The sequence below is a fragment of the Lepisosteus platostomus genome, chromosome 24, assembly GCF_059453375.1.
Source record: "Lepisosteus platostomus isolate fLepPlt1 chromosome 24, fLepPlt1.hap1, whole genome shotgun sequence".
Taxonomy (NCBI): domain Eukaryota; kingdom Metazoa; phylum Chordata; class Actinopteri; order Semionotiformes; family Lepisosteidae; genus Lepisosteus; species Lepisosteus platostomus.
This window is the reverse complement of record NC_142634.1, coordinates 3,814,480-3,829,074: the sequence shown is the minus strand read 5'-3', so window position 1 is coordinate 3,829,074 and position 14,595 is coordinate 3,814,480. Positions and strand designations below refer to the sequence as shown.

Here is a 14,595-nt window from a genome sequence, read left to right as displayed (position 1 = left end):
ATACCCACCCTGTACCTCTACACACAGTACCCCCCCCACACACTATACCCACCCTGTACCTCTACACACAGTACCCCCCCCCACACACTGTACCCACCCTGTACCTCTACACACAGTACCCCCCCCACACACACTATACCCACCCTGTACCTCTACACACAGTACCCCCCCCCACACACTATACCCACCCTGTACCTCTACACACAGTACCCCCCCACACACACTATACCCACTCTGTACCTCCACACACTGTACCCCCACACACTACACCCCCACACTCTGTACCCCCACACTCTGTACCCTCATGCACTGGTCTGCAAGCCATTGTAAGCTCTTGTCCATGGGACTCACTGGGGTTTAGATGAAGCAGGGGACTGTGTGAGCGAAGGTGTGGACGTCTGTGTCCGCTGTTGGAGTAGAAGGCGCTATATTTGCCTTTGTGTCCACAGCAAGATGAGGCCGACGCGGTCTCCCTGGACGCCACACACGCCTACATCGCCGGGAAGTGTGGGCTGGTGCCTGTCGCCACGGAGTACTACGGTAAGACTGCGGCCGGACACCGCCACGGCGCAGAGAGAGCAGGCGAGCCAGTGCGCCCTGCCTCCCACAGTCCTCTGCAGCCGCGAGGGAGAACGAGTTCGCTGGTTCCAGTGCCATCGCTGGGGGAGCAGCCTTGTTTATTAACACACGCACAGCGGAGCTGAGCACGGGGTGTCTGTCGGTCCCTCACTGTCCTTCTGTCTGCCCGACTCAGGGGAGGAGTGTGTCCCGGCGGCAGGGGGCGCCAAGGGAGCAGCGTATTTCGAGAGCGAGGGTAAGGCAGACGCAGGGCCAGTGCGCGCGGCGGCTCGCCAGAGTGTGGCAGGAGCGTGCTGACGGGCTGGTGCTGTTTGTCCCTGCAGTGTTGCCGTCGGCGTATGCTGTGGCCGTGGTCCGGCGCTCCAGTCGGAGTCTGTCCTTCGGGAACCTGGCTGGGCGGCGCTCCTGTCACGGCCACATGTACAGCCCCGCCGGCTGGCTGCTCCCAGCCAATCACATGCTGCAGGCCGAGCCCAACGCCACACGCAGCTGTGACATCAACACAGGTCAGGTCTCGCCTGCTTTATCACATGCCCACACGTACAGGCACGCCCACACACAGACACACCCACCCTGTACATACGGACACTCCCTCACATAGACACGCCCACACACAGACACACCCACCCTGTACATATGGACACGCCCACACACAGACACGCCCACCCTGTACACACAGACATGCCCTCACATAGACACGCCCACACACAGACACACCCACCCTGTACATACGGACACGCCCCCACACAGGCACATTCACACAGACACGCCCACCCTGAACACACAGACATGCCCTCACATAGACACGCCCACACACAGACACACCCACCCAGTACATATGGACACGCCCACACACAGGCACATTCACACAGACACACCCACCCTGTACATATGGACACGCCCCCACACAGGCACATTCACACAGACACACCCACCCTGAACACACAGACATGCCCTCACATAGACATGCCCACACACAGACACACCCACCCTGTACATACGGACACACCCACACACAGACACATTCACACAGACACACCCACCCTGTACATATGGACACGCCCCCACACAGGCACATTCACACAGACACACCCACCCTGAACACACAGACATGCCCTCACATAGACACGCCAACACACAGACACACCCACCCAGTACATACGGACATGCCCCCACACAGACACATTCACACAGACACACCCACCCTGTACATGTGGACACACTACACACACACATTCACACAGACACACCCACACACAGACACACCCACCCTGTACATGCGGACACTCCCACACACAGACACATTCACACAGACACGCCCACACACAGACACACCCACCCTGTACATACGGACACACCACACACAGACACACCCACCCTGTACACACAGACATGCCCTCACACAGACACACCCACACACAGACACGCCCACACACGGACACATTTACACAGACACGCCCACACACACACCGTATACACATGTAGATGCCCACATACTGTCACATTCTGTCAGAGTCTAGACACTCCAAATCATAATTCAAGCAAACTCACATCTGGAGCTGTTCCTATTGCAGGGAAAGGTGATAAGTCATCTTTCCTCTTTTCCCACCCATCTCCAACTCTCAGTGTACAGGGAGCTGTTCTGGAAGGGCTGTCTGCCTGGCTCCAAGGGCAATCTCTGCAAGGTGTGTGTTGGCGGAGAGGAGGAGACAGGGGCCAAACCCACCAATCAGAGGTGTGTCGACAACCACAACGAGCGTTACTATGGCAATATGGGAGCCCTGAGGCAAGTGATTTTAAAGCATTTAAATATACTATGGGACCGGCTGATGAATGAGGCTGTGTGAGTGACAGTGGGTCACCTGTCTGCTCTCCAGTGTCTGGTGGACCTTCCTGTGTGTGTGTGTACTGGTCTGTGGAAGGGGCTCACCTGTTTGTGTGTGTGTGTGTGTGTGTCTGTGGAAGGGGCTCACCTGTGTGTGTGTGTGTGTGTGTGTGTGTGTGTGTGTGTGTGTGTGTGTGTGTGTGTGTCTGTGGAAGGGGCTCACCTGTGTGTGTGTGTGTGTGTGTGTGGAAGGGGCTCACCTGTGTGTGTGTGTGTGTGTGTGTGTGTGTGTGTGTCTGTGGAAGGGGCTCACCTGTGTGTGTGGGTGTGTGTGTGTGTGTGTGTCTGTCTGTCTATGTGTGTGGAAGGGGCTCACCTGTGTGTGTGTGTGTGTGTGTGTGTGTCTGTGGAAGGGGCTCACCTGTGTGTGTGTGTGTGTGTGTGTGTGTGTGTGTGTCTGTGGAAGGGGTTCACCTGTGTGTGTGTGTGTGTGTGTGTGTGTGTGTGTGTGTGTGTGTGTCTGTGTGTGTGTGTGTGTCTGTTTATGTGTGTGGAAGGGGCTCACCTGTGTGTGTGTGTACAGGTGTCTGGTAGGAGACCCCAGTGGGCGCAGCTATGGGGACGTGGCCTTTCTGGAGCAGCACAGCCTGGAGGACAACATCCAGAGTGAGTGTCTGCACACTGAGAGAGATGGTATCACAGACACCGGTCTTCACTAATATCCCTTCCGCTCTCACCCACGGCTCGTCCTCGTGTCTCCTCTCTCCTCCACCCAGCTCTGGAGAGCAGCGGCTGGGCGGAGGGCTGGACGTCCTGGGATTTTGAGCTGCTGTGTCCAGACGGTCAGCGTGCCCCCCTGTCCCAGTGGCAAGGGTGCCACCTGGGTGCGATCCCTCCCAACATCGTGATGACCCGCCCCGTCCTGACCTCACGGGTCTACGACTTCCTCATGAAGTCACAGGTGAAGAAGAGGCACGAGCAGACCCCCAGAACAAGTTCAGAGTGCAGTAAAAACATGTCCTTTTTCTCTCCTCTCACTCGCAGGAGACCCTGGCAGCCCACCTGGGCTCAGATTTCCAACTGTTTGAGTCCGAGAGCTACGGGGAGCACGACCTGCTGTTCAAGGACCAGACTCGCTGCCTGGTGCACGCCACTCACCTGAACTACCGCACCATCCTGGGGCAGCAGTTCTACCAGCTCGCTGAGGCCGCCTTCAACTGCACACAGTCCGGTAACACCAGCGCCTCCCTCAACTGCACACAGTCCTGTAGCACCAGCGCCTCCTTCAACTGCACACAGTCCTTTAACACCAGCACCTCCCTCAACTGCACACAGTTCTGTAACACCAGCGCCTCCCTCAACTGCACACAGTTCTGTAACACCAGCGCCTCCCTCAACTGCACACAGTCCTGTAGCACCAGCGCCTCCTTCAACTGCACACAGTCCAGTAACACCAGTACCTCCCTCAACTGCACACAGTCCTGTAACACCAGCGCCTCCTTCAACTGCACACAGTCCTGTAACACCAGCGCCTTCCTCAACTGCACACAGTCCTGTAACACCAGCGCCTCCCTCAACTGCACACAGTCCTGTAACACCAGCGCCTCCCTCAACTGCACACAGTCCTGTAACACCAGTACCTCCTTCAACTGCACACAGTCCTGTAGCACCAGCGCCTCCCACAACTGCACACAGTCCTGTAACACCAGCGCCTCCCTCAACTGCACACAGTCCTGTAGCACCAGCGCCTCCTTCAACTGCACACAGTCCTGTAACACCAGCGCCTCCTTCAACTGCACACAGTTCTGTAACACCAGCGCCTCCCTCAACTGCACACAGTTCTGTAACACCAGCGCCTCCTTCAACTGCACACAGTCCTGTAACACCAGCGCCTCCCTCAACTGCACACAGTCCTGTAACACCAGCGCTTCCCTCAACTGCACACAGTTCTGTAACACCAGCGCCTCCTTCAACTGCACACAGTCCTGTAACACCAGCGCCTCCTTCAACTGCACACAGTTCTGTAACACCAGCGCCTCCCTCAACTGCACACAGTCCTGTAGCACCAGCGCCTCCCTCAACTGCACACAGTTCTGTAACACCAGCGCCTCCTTCAACTGCACACAGTCCTGTAACACCAGCGCCTCCCTCAACTGCACACAGTCCTGTAACACCAGCGCCTCCCTCAACTGCACACAGTCCTGTAACACCAGCGCTTCCCTCAACTGCACACAGTTCTGTACCACCAGCGCCTCCCTCAACTGCACACAGTTCTGTACCACCAGCGCCTCCTTCAACTGCACACAGTCCTTTAAAACCAGCGCCTCCCTCAACTGCACACAGTCCTGTAACACCAGCGCCTCCCACAACTGCACACAGTTCTGTAACACCAGCGCCTCCTTCAACTGCACACAGTCCTTTAAAACCAGCGCCTCCCTCAACTGCACACAGACCTGTAACACCAGCGCCTCCCTCAACTGCACACAGACCTGTAACACCAGCGCCTCCCTCAACTGCACACAGTTCTGTAACACCAGCGCCTCCCTCAACTGCACACAGGCCGGTAACACCAGCGCCTCCCTCAACTGCACACAGTTCTGTAACACCAGCACCTCCCTCAACTGCACACAGTCCTGTAACACCAGCACCTCCCTCAACTGCACACAGACCTGTAACACCAGCGCCTCCCTCAACTGCACACAGTTCTGTAACACCAGCGCCTCCCTCAACTGCACACAGTCCGGTAACACCAGCGCCTCCTTCAACTGCACACAGTTCTGTAACACCAGCGCCTCCCACAACTGCACACAGTCCTGTAACACCAGCGCCTCCCTCAACTGCACACAGTCCTGTAACACCAGCACCTCCCTCAACTGCACACAGTTCTGTAGCACCAGCACCTCCCTCAACTGCACACAGTCCTGTAACACCAGCGCCTCCCTCAACTGCACACAGTCCTGTAACACCAGCACCTCCTTCAACTGCACACAGTCCTGTAACACCAGCACCTCCCTCAACTGCACACAGTCCTGTAACACCAGCACCTCCCTCAACTGCACACAGACCTGTAACACCAGCGCCTCCTTCAACTGCACACAGTCCTGTAACACCAGCGCCTCCCTCAACTGCACACAGTCCTGTAACACCAGCGCCTCCCTCAACTGCACACAGTCCTGTAACACCAGCGCCTCCTTCAACTGCACACAGTTCTGTAACACCAGCGCCTCCTTCAACTGCACACAGTTCTGTAACACCAGCGCCTCCCTCAACTGCACACAGTCCTGTAACACCAGCGCCTCCTTCAACTGCACACAGTTCTGTAACACCAGCGCCTCCCTCAACTGCACACAGTTCTGTAACACCAGCGCCTCCCTCAACTGCACACAGTCCTGTAACACCAGCACCTCCTTCAACTGCACACAGTCCTGTAACACCAGCGCCTCCCTCAACTGCACACAGTCCTGTAACACCAGCGCCTCCCTCAACTGCACACAGACCTGTAACACCAGCGCCTCCCACAACTGTGCACAGTCCTGTAACACCAGCGCCTCCTTCAACTGCACACAGTTCTGTAACACCAGCGCCTCCTTCAACTGCACACAGTTCTGTAACACCAGCGCCTCCCACAACTGCACACAGTCCTGTAACACCAGCGCCTCCCTCAACTGCACACAGTCCGGTAACACCAGCGCCTCCTTCAACTGCACACAGTCCTGTAACACCAGCGCCTCCTTCAACTGCACACAGACCTGTAACACCAGCGCCTCCCACAACTGTGCACAGTCCTGTAACACCAGCGCCTCCTTCAACTGCACACAGTTCTGTAACACCAGCGCCTCCTTCAACTGCACACAGTTCTGTAACACCAGCGCCTCCCACAACTGCACACAGTCCTGTAACACCAGCGCCTCCCTCAACTGCACACAGTCCGGTAACACCAGCGCCTCCTTCAACTGCACACAGTCCTGTAACACCAGCGCCTCCCTCAACTGCACACAGTCCTGTAACACCAGCGCCTCCCTCAACTGCACACAGTCCTGTAACACCAGCGCCTCCCTCAACTGCACACAGTCCTGTAGCACCAGCGCCTCCCACAACTGCACACAGTTCTGTAACACCAGCGCCTCCTTCAACTGCACACAGTCCTGTAACACCAGCGCCTCCCTCAACTGCACACAGTTCTGTAACACCAGCGCCTCCCTCAACTGCACACAGTCCGGTAACACCAGCGCCTCCTTCAACTGCACACAGTTCTGTAACACCAGCGCCTCCCACAACTGCACACAGTCCTGTAACACCAGCGCCTCCTTCAACTGCACACAGTTCTGTAACACCAGCGCCTCCCTCAACTGCACACAGTCCTGTAACACCAGCGCCTCCTTCAACTGCACACAGACCTGTAACACCAGTACCTCCCTCAACTGCACACAGTCCTGTAACACCAGCGCCTCCTTCAACTGCACACAGACCTGTAACACCAGCACCTCCTTCAACTGCACACAGTCCTGTAACACCAGCGCCTCCCTCAACTGCACACAGTCCTGTAACACCAGCGCCTCCTTCAACTGCACACAGTCCTGTAACACCAGCGCCTCCTTCAACTGCACACAGTCCTGTAACACCAGCGCCTCCTTCAACTGCACACAGACCTTTAACACCAGCACCTCCTTCAACTGCACACAGTCCTTTAACACCAGCACCTCCTTCAACTGGACACAGATCTGTAACACCAGCGCCTCCCTCAACTGCACACAGACCTTTAACACCAGCACCTCCTTCAACTGCACACAGTCCTTTAACACCAGCGCCTCCCTCAACTGCACACAGTTCTGTAACACCAGCGCCTTCCTCAACTGCACACAGACCTGTAACACCAGCGCCTCCCTCAACTGCACACAGTCCTGTAACACCAGCGCCTCCCTCAACTGCACACAGTCCTGTAACACCAGCACCTTCCTCAACTGCACACAGACCTGTAACACCAGCGCCTCCCTCAACTACACACAGTTCTGTAACACCAGCGCCTCCCTCAACTGCACACAGTTCTGTAACACCAGCGCCTCCTTCAACTGCACACAGTTCTGTAACACCAGCGCCTCCCACAACTGCACACAGTCCTGTAACACCAGCGCCTCCTTCAACTGCACACAGTCCTGTAACACCAGCGCCTCCCTCAACTGCACACAGTCCTGTAACACCAGCGCCTCCCTCAACTGCACACAGTCCTGTAACACCAGCGCCTCCCTCAACTGCACACAGTCCTGTAACACCAGCGCCTCCCTCAACTGCACACAGTTCTGTAACACCAGCGCCTCCTTCAACTGCACACAGTCCTGTAACACCAGCGCCTCCCACAACTGCACACAGTCCTGTAACACCAGCACCTCCTTCAACTGCACACAGTTCTGTAACACCAGCGCCTCCCTCAACTGCACACAGTTCTGTAACACCAGCGCCTCCCTCAACTGCACACAGTCCTGTAGCACCAGCGCCTCCCTCAACTGCACACAGTCCTGTAACACCAGCGCCTCCCTCAACTGCACACAGACCTGTAACACCAGCACCTCCCTCACCTTCACACAGTCCTGTAACACCAGCGCCTCCCTCAACTGCACACAGTCCTGTAACACCAGCGCCTCCCACAACTGCACACAGTCCTGTAACACCAGTACCTCCTTCAACTGCACACAGTTCTGTAACACCAGCGCCTCCCTCAACTGCACACAGTTCTGTAACACCAGCGCCTCCCTCAACTGCACACAGTCCTGTAACACCAGCGCCTCCCTCAACTGCACACAGTCCTGTAGCACCAGCGCCTCCCTCAACTGCACACAGTCCTGTAACACCAGCGCCTCCCTCAACTGCACACAGACCTGTAACACCAGCGCCTCCCTCAACTGCACACAGTCCTGTAACACCAGCGCCTCCCTCAACTGCACACAGACCTGTAGCACCAGCGCCTCCCTCAACTGCACACAGTCCTGTAACACCAGCGCCTCCCTCAACTGCACACAGACCTGTAACACCAGCGCCTCCCTCAACTGCACACAGACCTTTAACACCAGCACCTCCTTCAACTGCACACAGTCCTTTAACACCAGCACCTCCCTCAACTGCACACAGTCCTGTAACACCAGCGCCTCCCTCAACTGCACACAGACCTGTAACACCAGCGCCTTCCTCACCTTCACACAGTCCTGTAACACCAGCGCCTCCTTCAACTGCACACAGTCCTGTAACACCAGCGCCTCCCTCAACTGCACACAGACCTGTAACACCAGCGCCTCCCTCACCTTCACAGAGTCCTGTAACACCAGCACCTCCCTCAACTGCACACAGTCCTGTAACACCAGCGCCTCCCTCAACTGCACACAGTCCTGTAACACCAGCACCTTCCTCAACTGCACACAGTCCTGTAACACCAGCGCCTCCTTCAACTGCACACAGTCCTGTAACACCAGCGCCTTCCTCAACTGCACACAGTCCTGTAACACCAGCGCCTCCCTCAACTGCACACAGTCCTGTAACACCAGCACCTTCCTCAACTGCACACAGTCCTGTAACACCAGCGCCTCCTTCAACTGCACACAGTCCTGTAACACCAGCGCCTCCCTCAACTGCACACAGTTCTGTAACACCAGCGCCTCCTTCAACTGCACACAGTCCTGTAACACCAGCGCCTCCTTCAACTGCACACAGTCCTGTAACACCAGCGCCTCCCTCAACTGCACACAGTCCTGTAACACCAGCGCCTCCCTCAACTGCACACAGTTCTGTAACACCAGCGCCTCCTTCAACTGCACACAGTCCTGTAACACCAGCGCCTCCCACAACTGCACACAGTCCTGTAACACCAGTACCTCCTTCAACTGCACACAGTTCTGTAACACCAGCGCCTCCCTCAACTGCACACAGTTCTGTAACACCAGCGCCTCCCTCAACTGCACACAGTCCTGTAGCACCAGCGCCTCCCTCAACTGCACACAGTCCTGTAACACCAGCGCCTCCCTCAACTGCACACAGACCTGTAACACCAGCACCTCCCTCACCTTCACACAGTCCTGTAACACCAGCGCCTCCCTCAACTGCACACAGTTCTGTAACACCAGCGCCTCCTTCAACTGCACACAGTCCTGTAACACCAGCGCCTCCCACAACTGCACACAGTCCTGTAACACCAGTACCTCCTTCAACTGCACACAGTTCTGTAACACCAGCGCCTCCCTCAACTGCACACAGTTCTGTAACACCAGCGCCTCCCTCAACTGCACACAGTCCTGTAGCACCAGCGCCTCCCTCAACTGCACACAGTCCTGTAACACCAGCGCCTCCCTCAACTGCACACAGTCCTGTAACACCAGCGCCTCCCTCAACTGCACACAGACCTGTAACACCAGCGCCTCCCTCAACTGCACACAGACCTTTAACACCAGCACCTCCTTCAACTGCACACAGTCCTTTAACACCAGCACCTCCCTCAACTGCACACAGTCCTGTAACACCAGCGCCTCCCTCAACTGCACACAGTCCTGTAACACCAGCGCCTTCCTCACCTTCACACAGTCCTGTAACACCAGCGCCTCCCTCAACTGCACACAGTTCTGTAACACCAGCGCCTCCCTCAACTGCACACAGTCCTGTAACACCAGCGCCTCCTTCAACTGCACACAGTCCTGTAGCACCAGCGCCTCCCTCAACTGCACACAGTTCTGTAACACCAGCGCCTCCTTCAACTGCACACAGTCCTGTAACACCAGCGCCTCCCTCAACTGCACACAGTCCTGTAACACCAGCACCTCCTTCAACTGCACACAGACCTGTAACACCAGCGCCTCCCTCAACTGCACACAGTCCTGTAACACCAGCGCCTCCTTCAACTGCACACAGTCCTGTAACACCAGCGCCTCCTTCAACTGCACACAGTCCTGTAACACCAGCGCCTCCTTCAACTGCACACAGTTCTGTAACACCAGCGCCTCCCTCAACTGCACACAGTTCTGTAACACCAGCGCCTCCCTCAACTGCACACAGTCCTGTAACACCAGCGCCTCCCTCAACTGCACACAGTCCTGTAACACCAGCGCCTCCCTCAACTGCACACAGTCCTGTAACACCAGCACCTCCCTCAACTGCACACAGACCTGTAACACCAGCGCCTCCCTCATCTGCACACAGTTCTGTAACACCAGCGCCTCCTTCAACTGCACACAGTTCTGTAACACCAGCGCCTCCCACAACTGCACACAGTCCTGTAACACCAGCGCCTCCTTCAACTGCACACAGTCCTGTAACACCAGCGCCTCCCTCAACTGCACACAGTCCTGTAACACCAGCGCCTCCCTCAACTGCACACAGTCCTGTAACACCAGCGCCTCCCTCAACTGCACACAGTCCTGTAACACCAGCGCCTCCCTCAACTGCACACAGTCCTGTAACACCAGCGCCTCCCTCAACTGCACACAGTCCTGTAACACCAGCGCCTCCCTCAACTGCACACAGACCTGTAACACCAGCGCCTCCCTCAACTGCACACAGACCTTTAACACCAGCACCTCCTTCAACTGCACACAGTCCTTTAACACCAGCACCTCCCTCAACTGCACACAGTCCTGTAACACCAGCGCCTCCCTCAACTGCACACAGTCCTGTAACACCAGCGCCTTCCTCACCTTCACACAGTCCTGTAACACCAGCGCCTCCCTCAACTGCACACAGTTCTGTAACACCAGCGCCTCCCTCAACTGCACACAGTCCTGTAACACCAGCGCCTCCTTCAACTGCACACAGTCCTGTAGCACCAGCGCCTCCCTCAACTGCACACAGTCCTGTAACACCAGCGCCTCCCTCAACTGCACACAGTCCTGTAACACCAGCGCCTCCCTCAACTGCACACAGTCCTGTAACACCAGCGCCTCCCTCAACTGCACACAGTTCTGTAACACCAGCGCCTCCTTCAACTGCACACAGTCCTGTAACACCAGCGCCTCCCTCAACTGCACACAGTCCTGTAACACCAGCACCTCCTTCAACTGCACACAGACCTGTAACACCAGCGCCTCCCTCAACTGCACACAGTCCTGTAACACCAGCGCCTCCTTCAACTGCACACAGTCCTGTAACACCAGCGCCTCCTTCAACTGCACACAGTCCTGTAACACCAGCGCCTCCTTCAACTGCACACAGTTCTGTAACACCAGCGCCTCCCTCAACTGCACACAGTTCTGTAACACCAGCGCCTCCCTCAACTGCACACAGTCCTGTAACACCAGCGCCTCCCTCAACTGCACACAGTCCTGTAACACCAGCGCCTCCCTCAACTGCACACAGTCCTGTAACACCAGCACCTCCCTCAACTGCACACAGACCTGTAACACCAGCGCCTCCCTCATCTGCACACAGTTCTGTAACACCAGCGCCTCCTTCAACTGCACACAGTTCTGTAACACCAGCGCCTCCCACAACTGCACACAGTCCTGTAACACCAGCGCCTCCTTCAACTGCACACAGTCCTGTAACACCAGCGCCTCCCTCAACTGCACACAGTCCTGTAACACCAGCGCCTCCCTCAACTGCACACAGTCCTGTAACACCAGCGCCTCCCTCAACTGCACACAGTCCTGTAACACCAGCGCCTCCCTCAACTGCACACAGTTCTGTAACACCAGCGCCTCCTTCAACTGCACACAGTCCTGTAACACCAGCGCCTCCCACAACTGCACACAGTCCTGTAACACCAGTACCTCCTTCAACTGCACACAGTTCTGTAACACCAGCGCCTCCCTCAACTGCACACAGTTCTGTAACACCAGCGCCTCCCTCAACTGCACACAGTCCTGTAGCACCAGCGCCTCCCTCAACTGCACACAGTCCTGTAACACCAGCGCCTCCCTCAACTGCACACAGACCTGTAACACCAGCACCTCCCTCACCTTCACACAGTCCTGTAACACCAGCGCCTCCCTCAACTGCACACAGTTCTGTAACACCAGCGCCTCCTTCAACTGCACACAGTCCTGTAACACCAGCGCCTCCCACAACTGCACACAGTCCTGTAACACCAGTACCTCCTTCAACTGCACACAGTTCTGTAACACCAGCGCCTCCCTCAACTGCACACAGTTCTGTAACACCAGCGCCTCCCTCAACTGCACACAGTCCTGTAGCACCAGCGCCTCCCTCAACTGCACACAGTCCTGTAACACCAGCGCCTCCCTCAACTGCACACAGACCTGTAACACCAGCGCCTCCCTCAACTGCACACAGTCCTGTAACACCAGCGCCTCCCTCAACTGCACACAGACCTGTAGCACCAGCGCCTCCCTCAACTGCACACAGTCCTGTAACACCAGCACCTTCCTCAACTGCACACAGTCCTGTAACACCAGCGCCTCCCTCAACTGCACACAGTCCTGTAACACCAGTACCTCCCTCAACTGCACACAGTCCTGTAACACCAGCGCCTCCTTCAACTGCACACAGTCCTGTAACACCAGCGCCTCCCTCAACTGCACACAGTCCTGTAACACCAGCGCCTCCCTCAACTGCACACAGTCCTGTAACACCAGCACCTTCCTCAACTGCACACAGTCCTGTAACACCAGCGCCTCCTTCAACTGCACACAGTCCTGTAACACCAGCGCCTCCCTCAACTGCACACAGTTCTGTAACACCAGCGCCTCCTTCAACTGCACACAGTCCTGTAACACCAGCGCCTCCTTCAACTGCACACAGTCCTGTAACACCAGCGCCTCCCTCAACTGCACACAGTCCTGTAACACCAGCGCCTCCCTCAACTGCACACAGTTCTGTAACACCAGCGCCTCCTTCAACTGCACACAGTCCTGTAACACCAGCGCCTCCCACAACTGCACACAGTCCTGTAACACCAGTACCTCCTTCAACTGCACACAGTTCTGTAACACCAGCGCCTCCCTCAACTGCACACAGTTCTGTAACACCAGCGCCTCCCTCAACTGCACACAGTCCTGTAGCACCAGCGCCTCCCTCAACTGCACACAGTCCTGTAACACCAGCGCCTCCCTCAACTGCACACAGACCTGTAACACCAGCACCTCCCTCACCTTCACACAGTCCTGTAACACCAGCGCCTCCCTCAACTGCACACAGTTCTGTAACACCAGCGCCTCCTTCAACTGCACACAGTCCTGTAACACCAGCGCCTCCCACAACTGCACACAGTCCTGTAACACCAGTACCTCCTTCAACTGCACACAGTTCTGTAACACCAGCGCCTCCCTCAACTGCACACAGTTCTGTAACACCAGCGCCTCCCTCAACTGCACACAGTCCTGTAGCACCAGCGCCTCCCTCAACTGCACACAGTCCTGTAACACCAGCGCCTCCCTCAACTGCACACAGTCCTGTAACACCAGCGCCTCCCTCAACTGCACACAGACCTGTAACACCAGCGCCTCCCTCAACTGCACACAGACCTTTAACACCAGCACCTCCTTCAACTGCACACAGTCCTTTAACACCAGCACCTCCCTCAACTGCACACAGTCCTGTAACACCAGCGCCTCCCTCAACTGCACACAGTCCTGTAACACCAGCGCCTTCCTCACCTTCACACAGTCCTGTAACACCAGCGCCTCCCTCAACTGCACACAGTTCTGTAACACCAGCGCCTCCCTCAACTGCACACAGTCCTGTAACACCAGCGCCTCCTTCAACTGCACACAGTCCTGTAGCACCAGCGCCTCCCTCAACTGCACACAGTCCTGTAACACCAGCGCCTCCCTCAACTGCACACAGTCCTGTAACACCAGCGCCTCCCTCAACTGCACACAGTCCTGTAACACCAGCGCCTCCCTCAACTGCACACAGTTCTGTAACACCAGCGCCTCCTTCAACTGCACACAGTCCTGTAACACCAGCGCCTCCCTCAACTGCACACAGTCCTGTAACACCAGCACCTCCTTCAACTGCACACAGACCTGTAACACCAGCGCCTCCCTCAACTGCACACAGTCCTGTAACACCAGCGCCTCCTTCAACTGCACACAGTCCTGTAACACCAGCGCCTCCTTCAACTGCACACAGTCCTGTAACACCAGCGCCTCCTTCAACTGCACACAGTTCTGTAACACCAGCGCCTCCCTCAACTGCACACAGTTCTGTAACACCAGCGCCTCCCTCAACTGCACACAGTCCTGTAACACCAGCGCCTC

The 14,595-nt window shown here is 56.6% G+C and overlaps 1 protein-coding gene and 1 long non-coding RNA gene across 3 annotated transcripts in view; one reads left to right on the top strand and one right to left on the bottom strand.

Annotated features, from left to right (window-relative positions):
- Positions 1-14,595, top strand: part of sxph (saxiphilin) — a 180,856-nt gene that overhangs the window by 156,704 nt on the left and 9,557 nt on the right. For both annotated transcript variants that reach the window (XM_088618662.1, XM_088618663.1), the window contains exons 11-17: positions 450-540; positions 755-814; positions 903-1,085; positions 2,206-2,365; positions 2,988-3,070; positions 3,181-3,365; positions 3,449-3,635. In XM_088618662.1, coding sequence (XP_088474788.1) covers positions 450-540; positions 755-814; positions 903-1,085; positions 2,206-2,365; positions 2,988-3,070; positions 3,181-3,365; positions 3,449-3,635 — 949 coding nt within the window. The remainder of the gene's footprint in view (positions 1-449; positions 541-754; positions 815-902; positions 1,086-2,205; positions 2,366-2,987; positions 3,071-3,180; positions 3,366-3,448; positions 3,636-14,595) is intronic.
- Positions 934-3,071, bottom strand: LOC148641373 (uncharacterized). The gene is made up of 3 exons (XR_015929879.1): positions 2,970-3,071; positions 2,131-2,257; positions 934-1,068 (listed from the first exon to the last, which is right to left on the bottom strand). It is a non-coding gene; the product is annotated as an uncharacterized LOC148641373 (long non-coding RNA).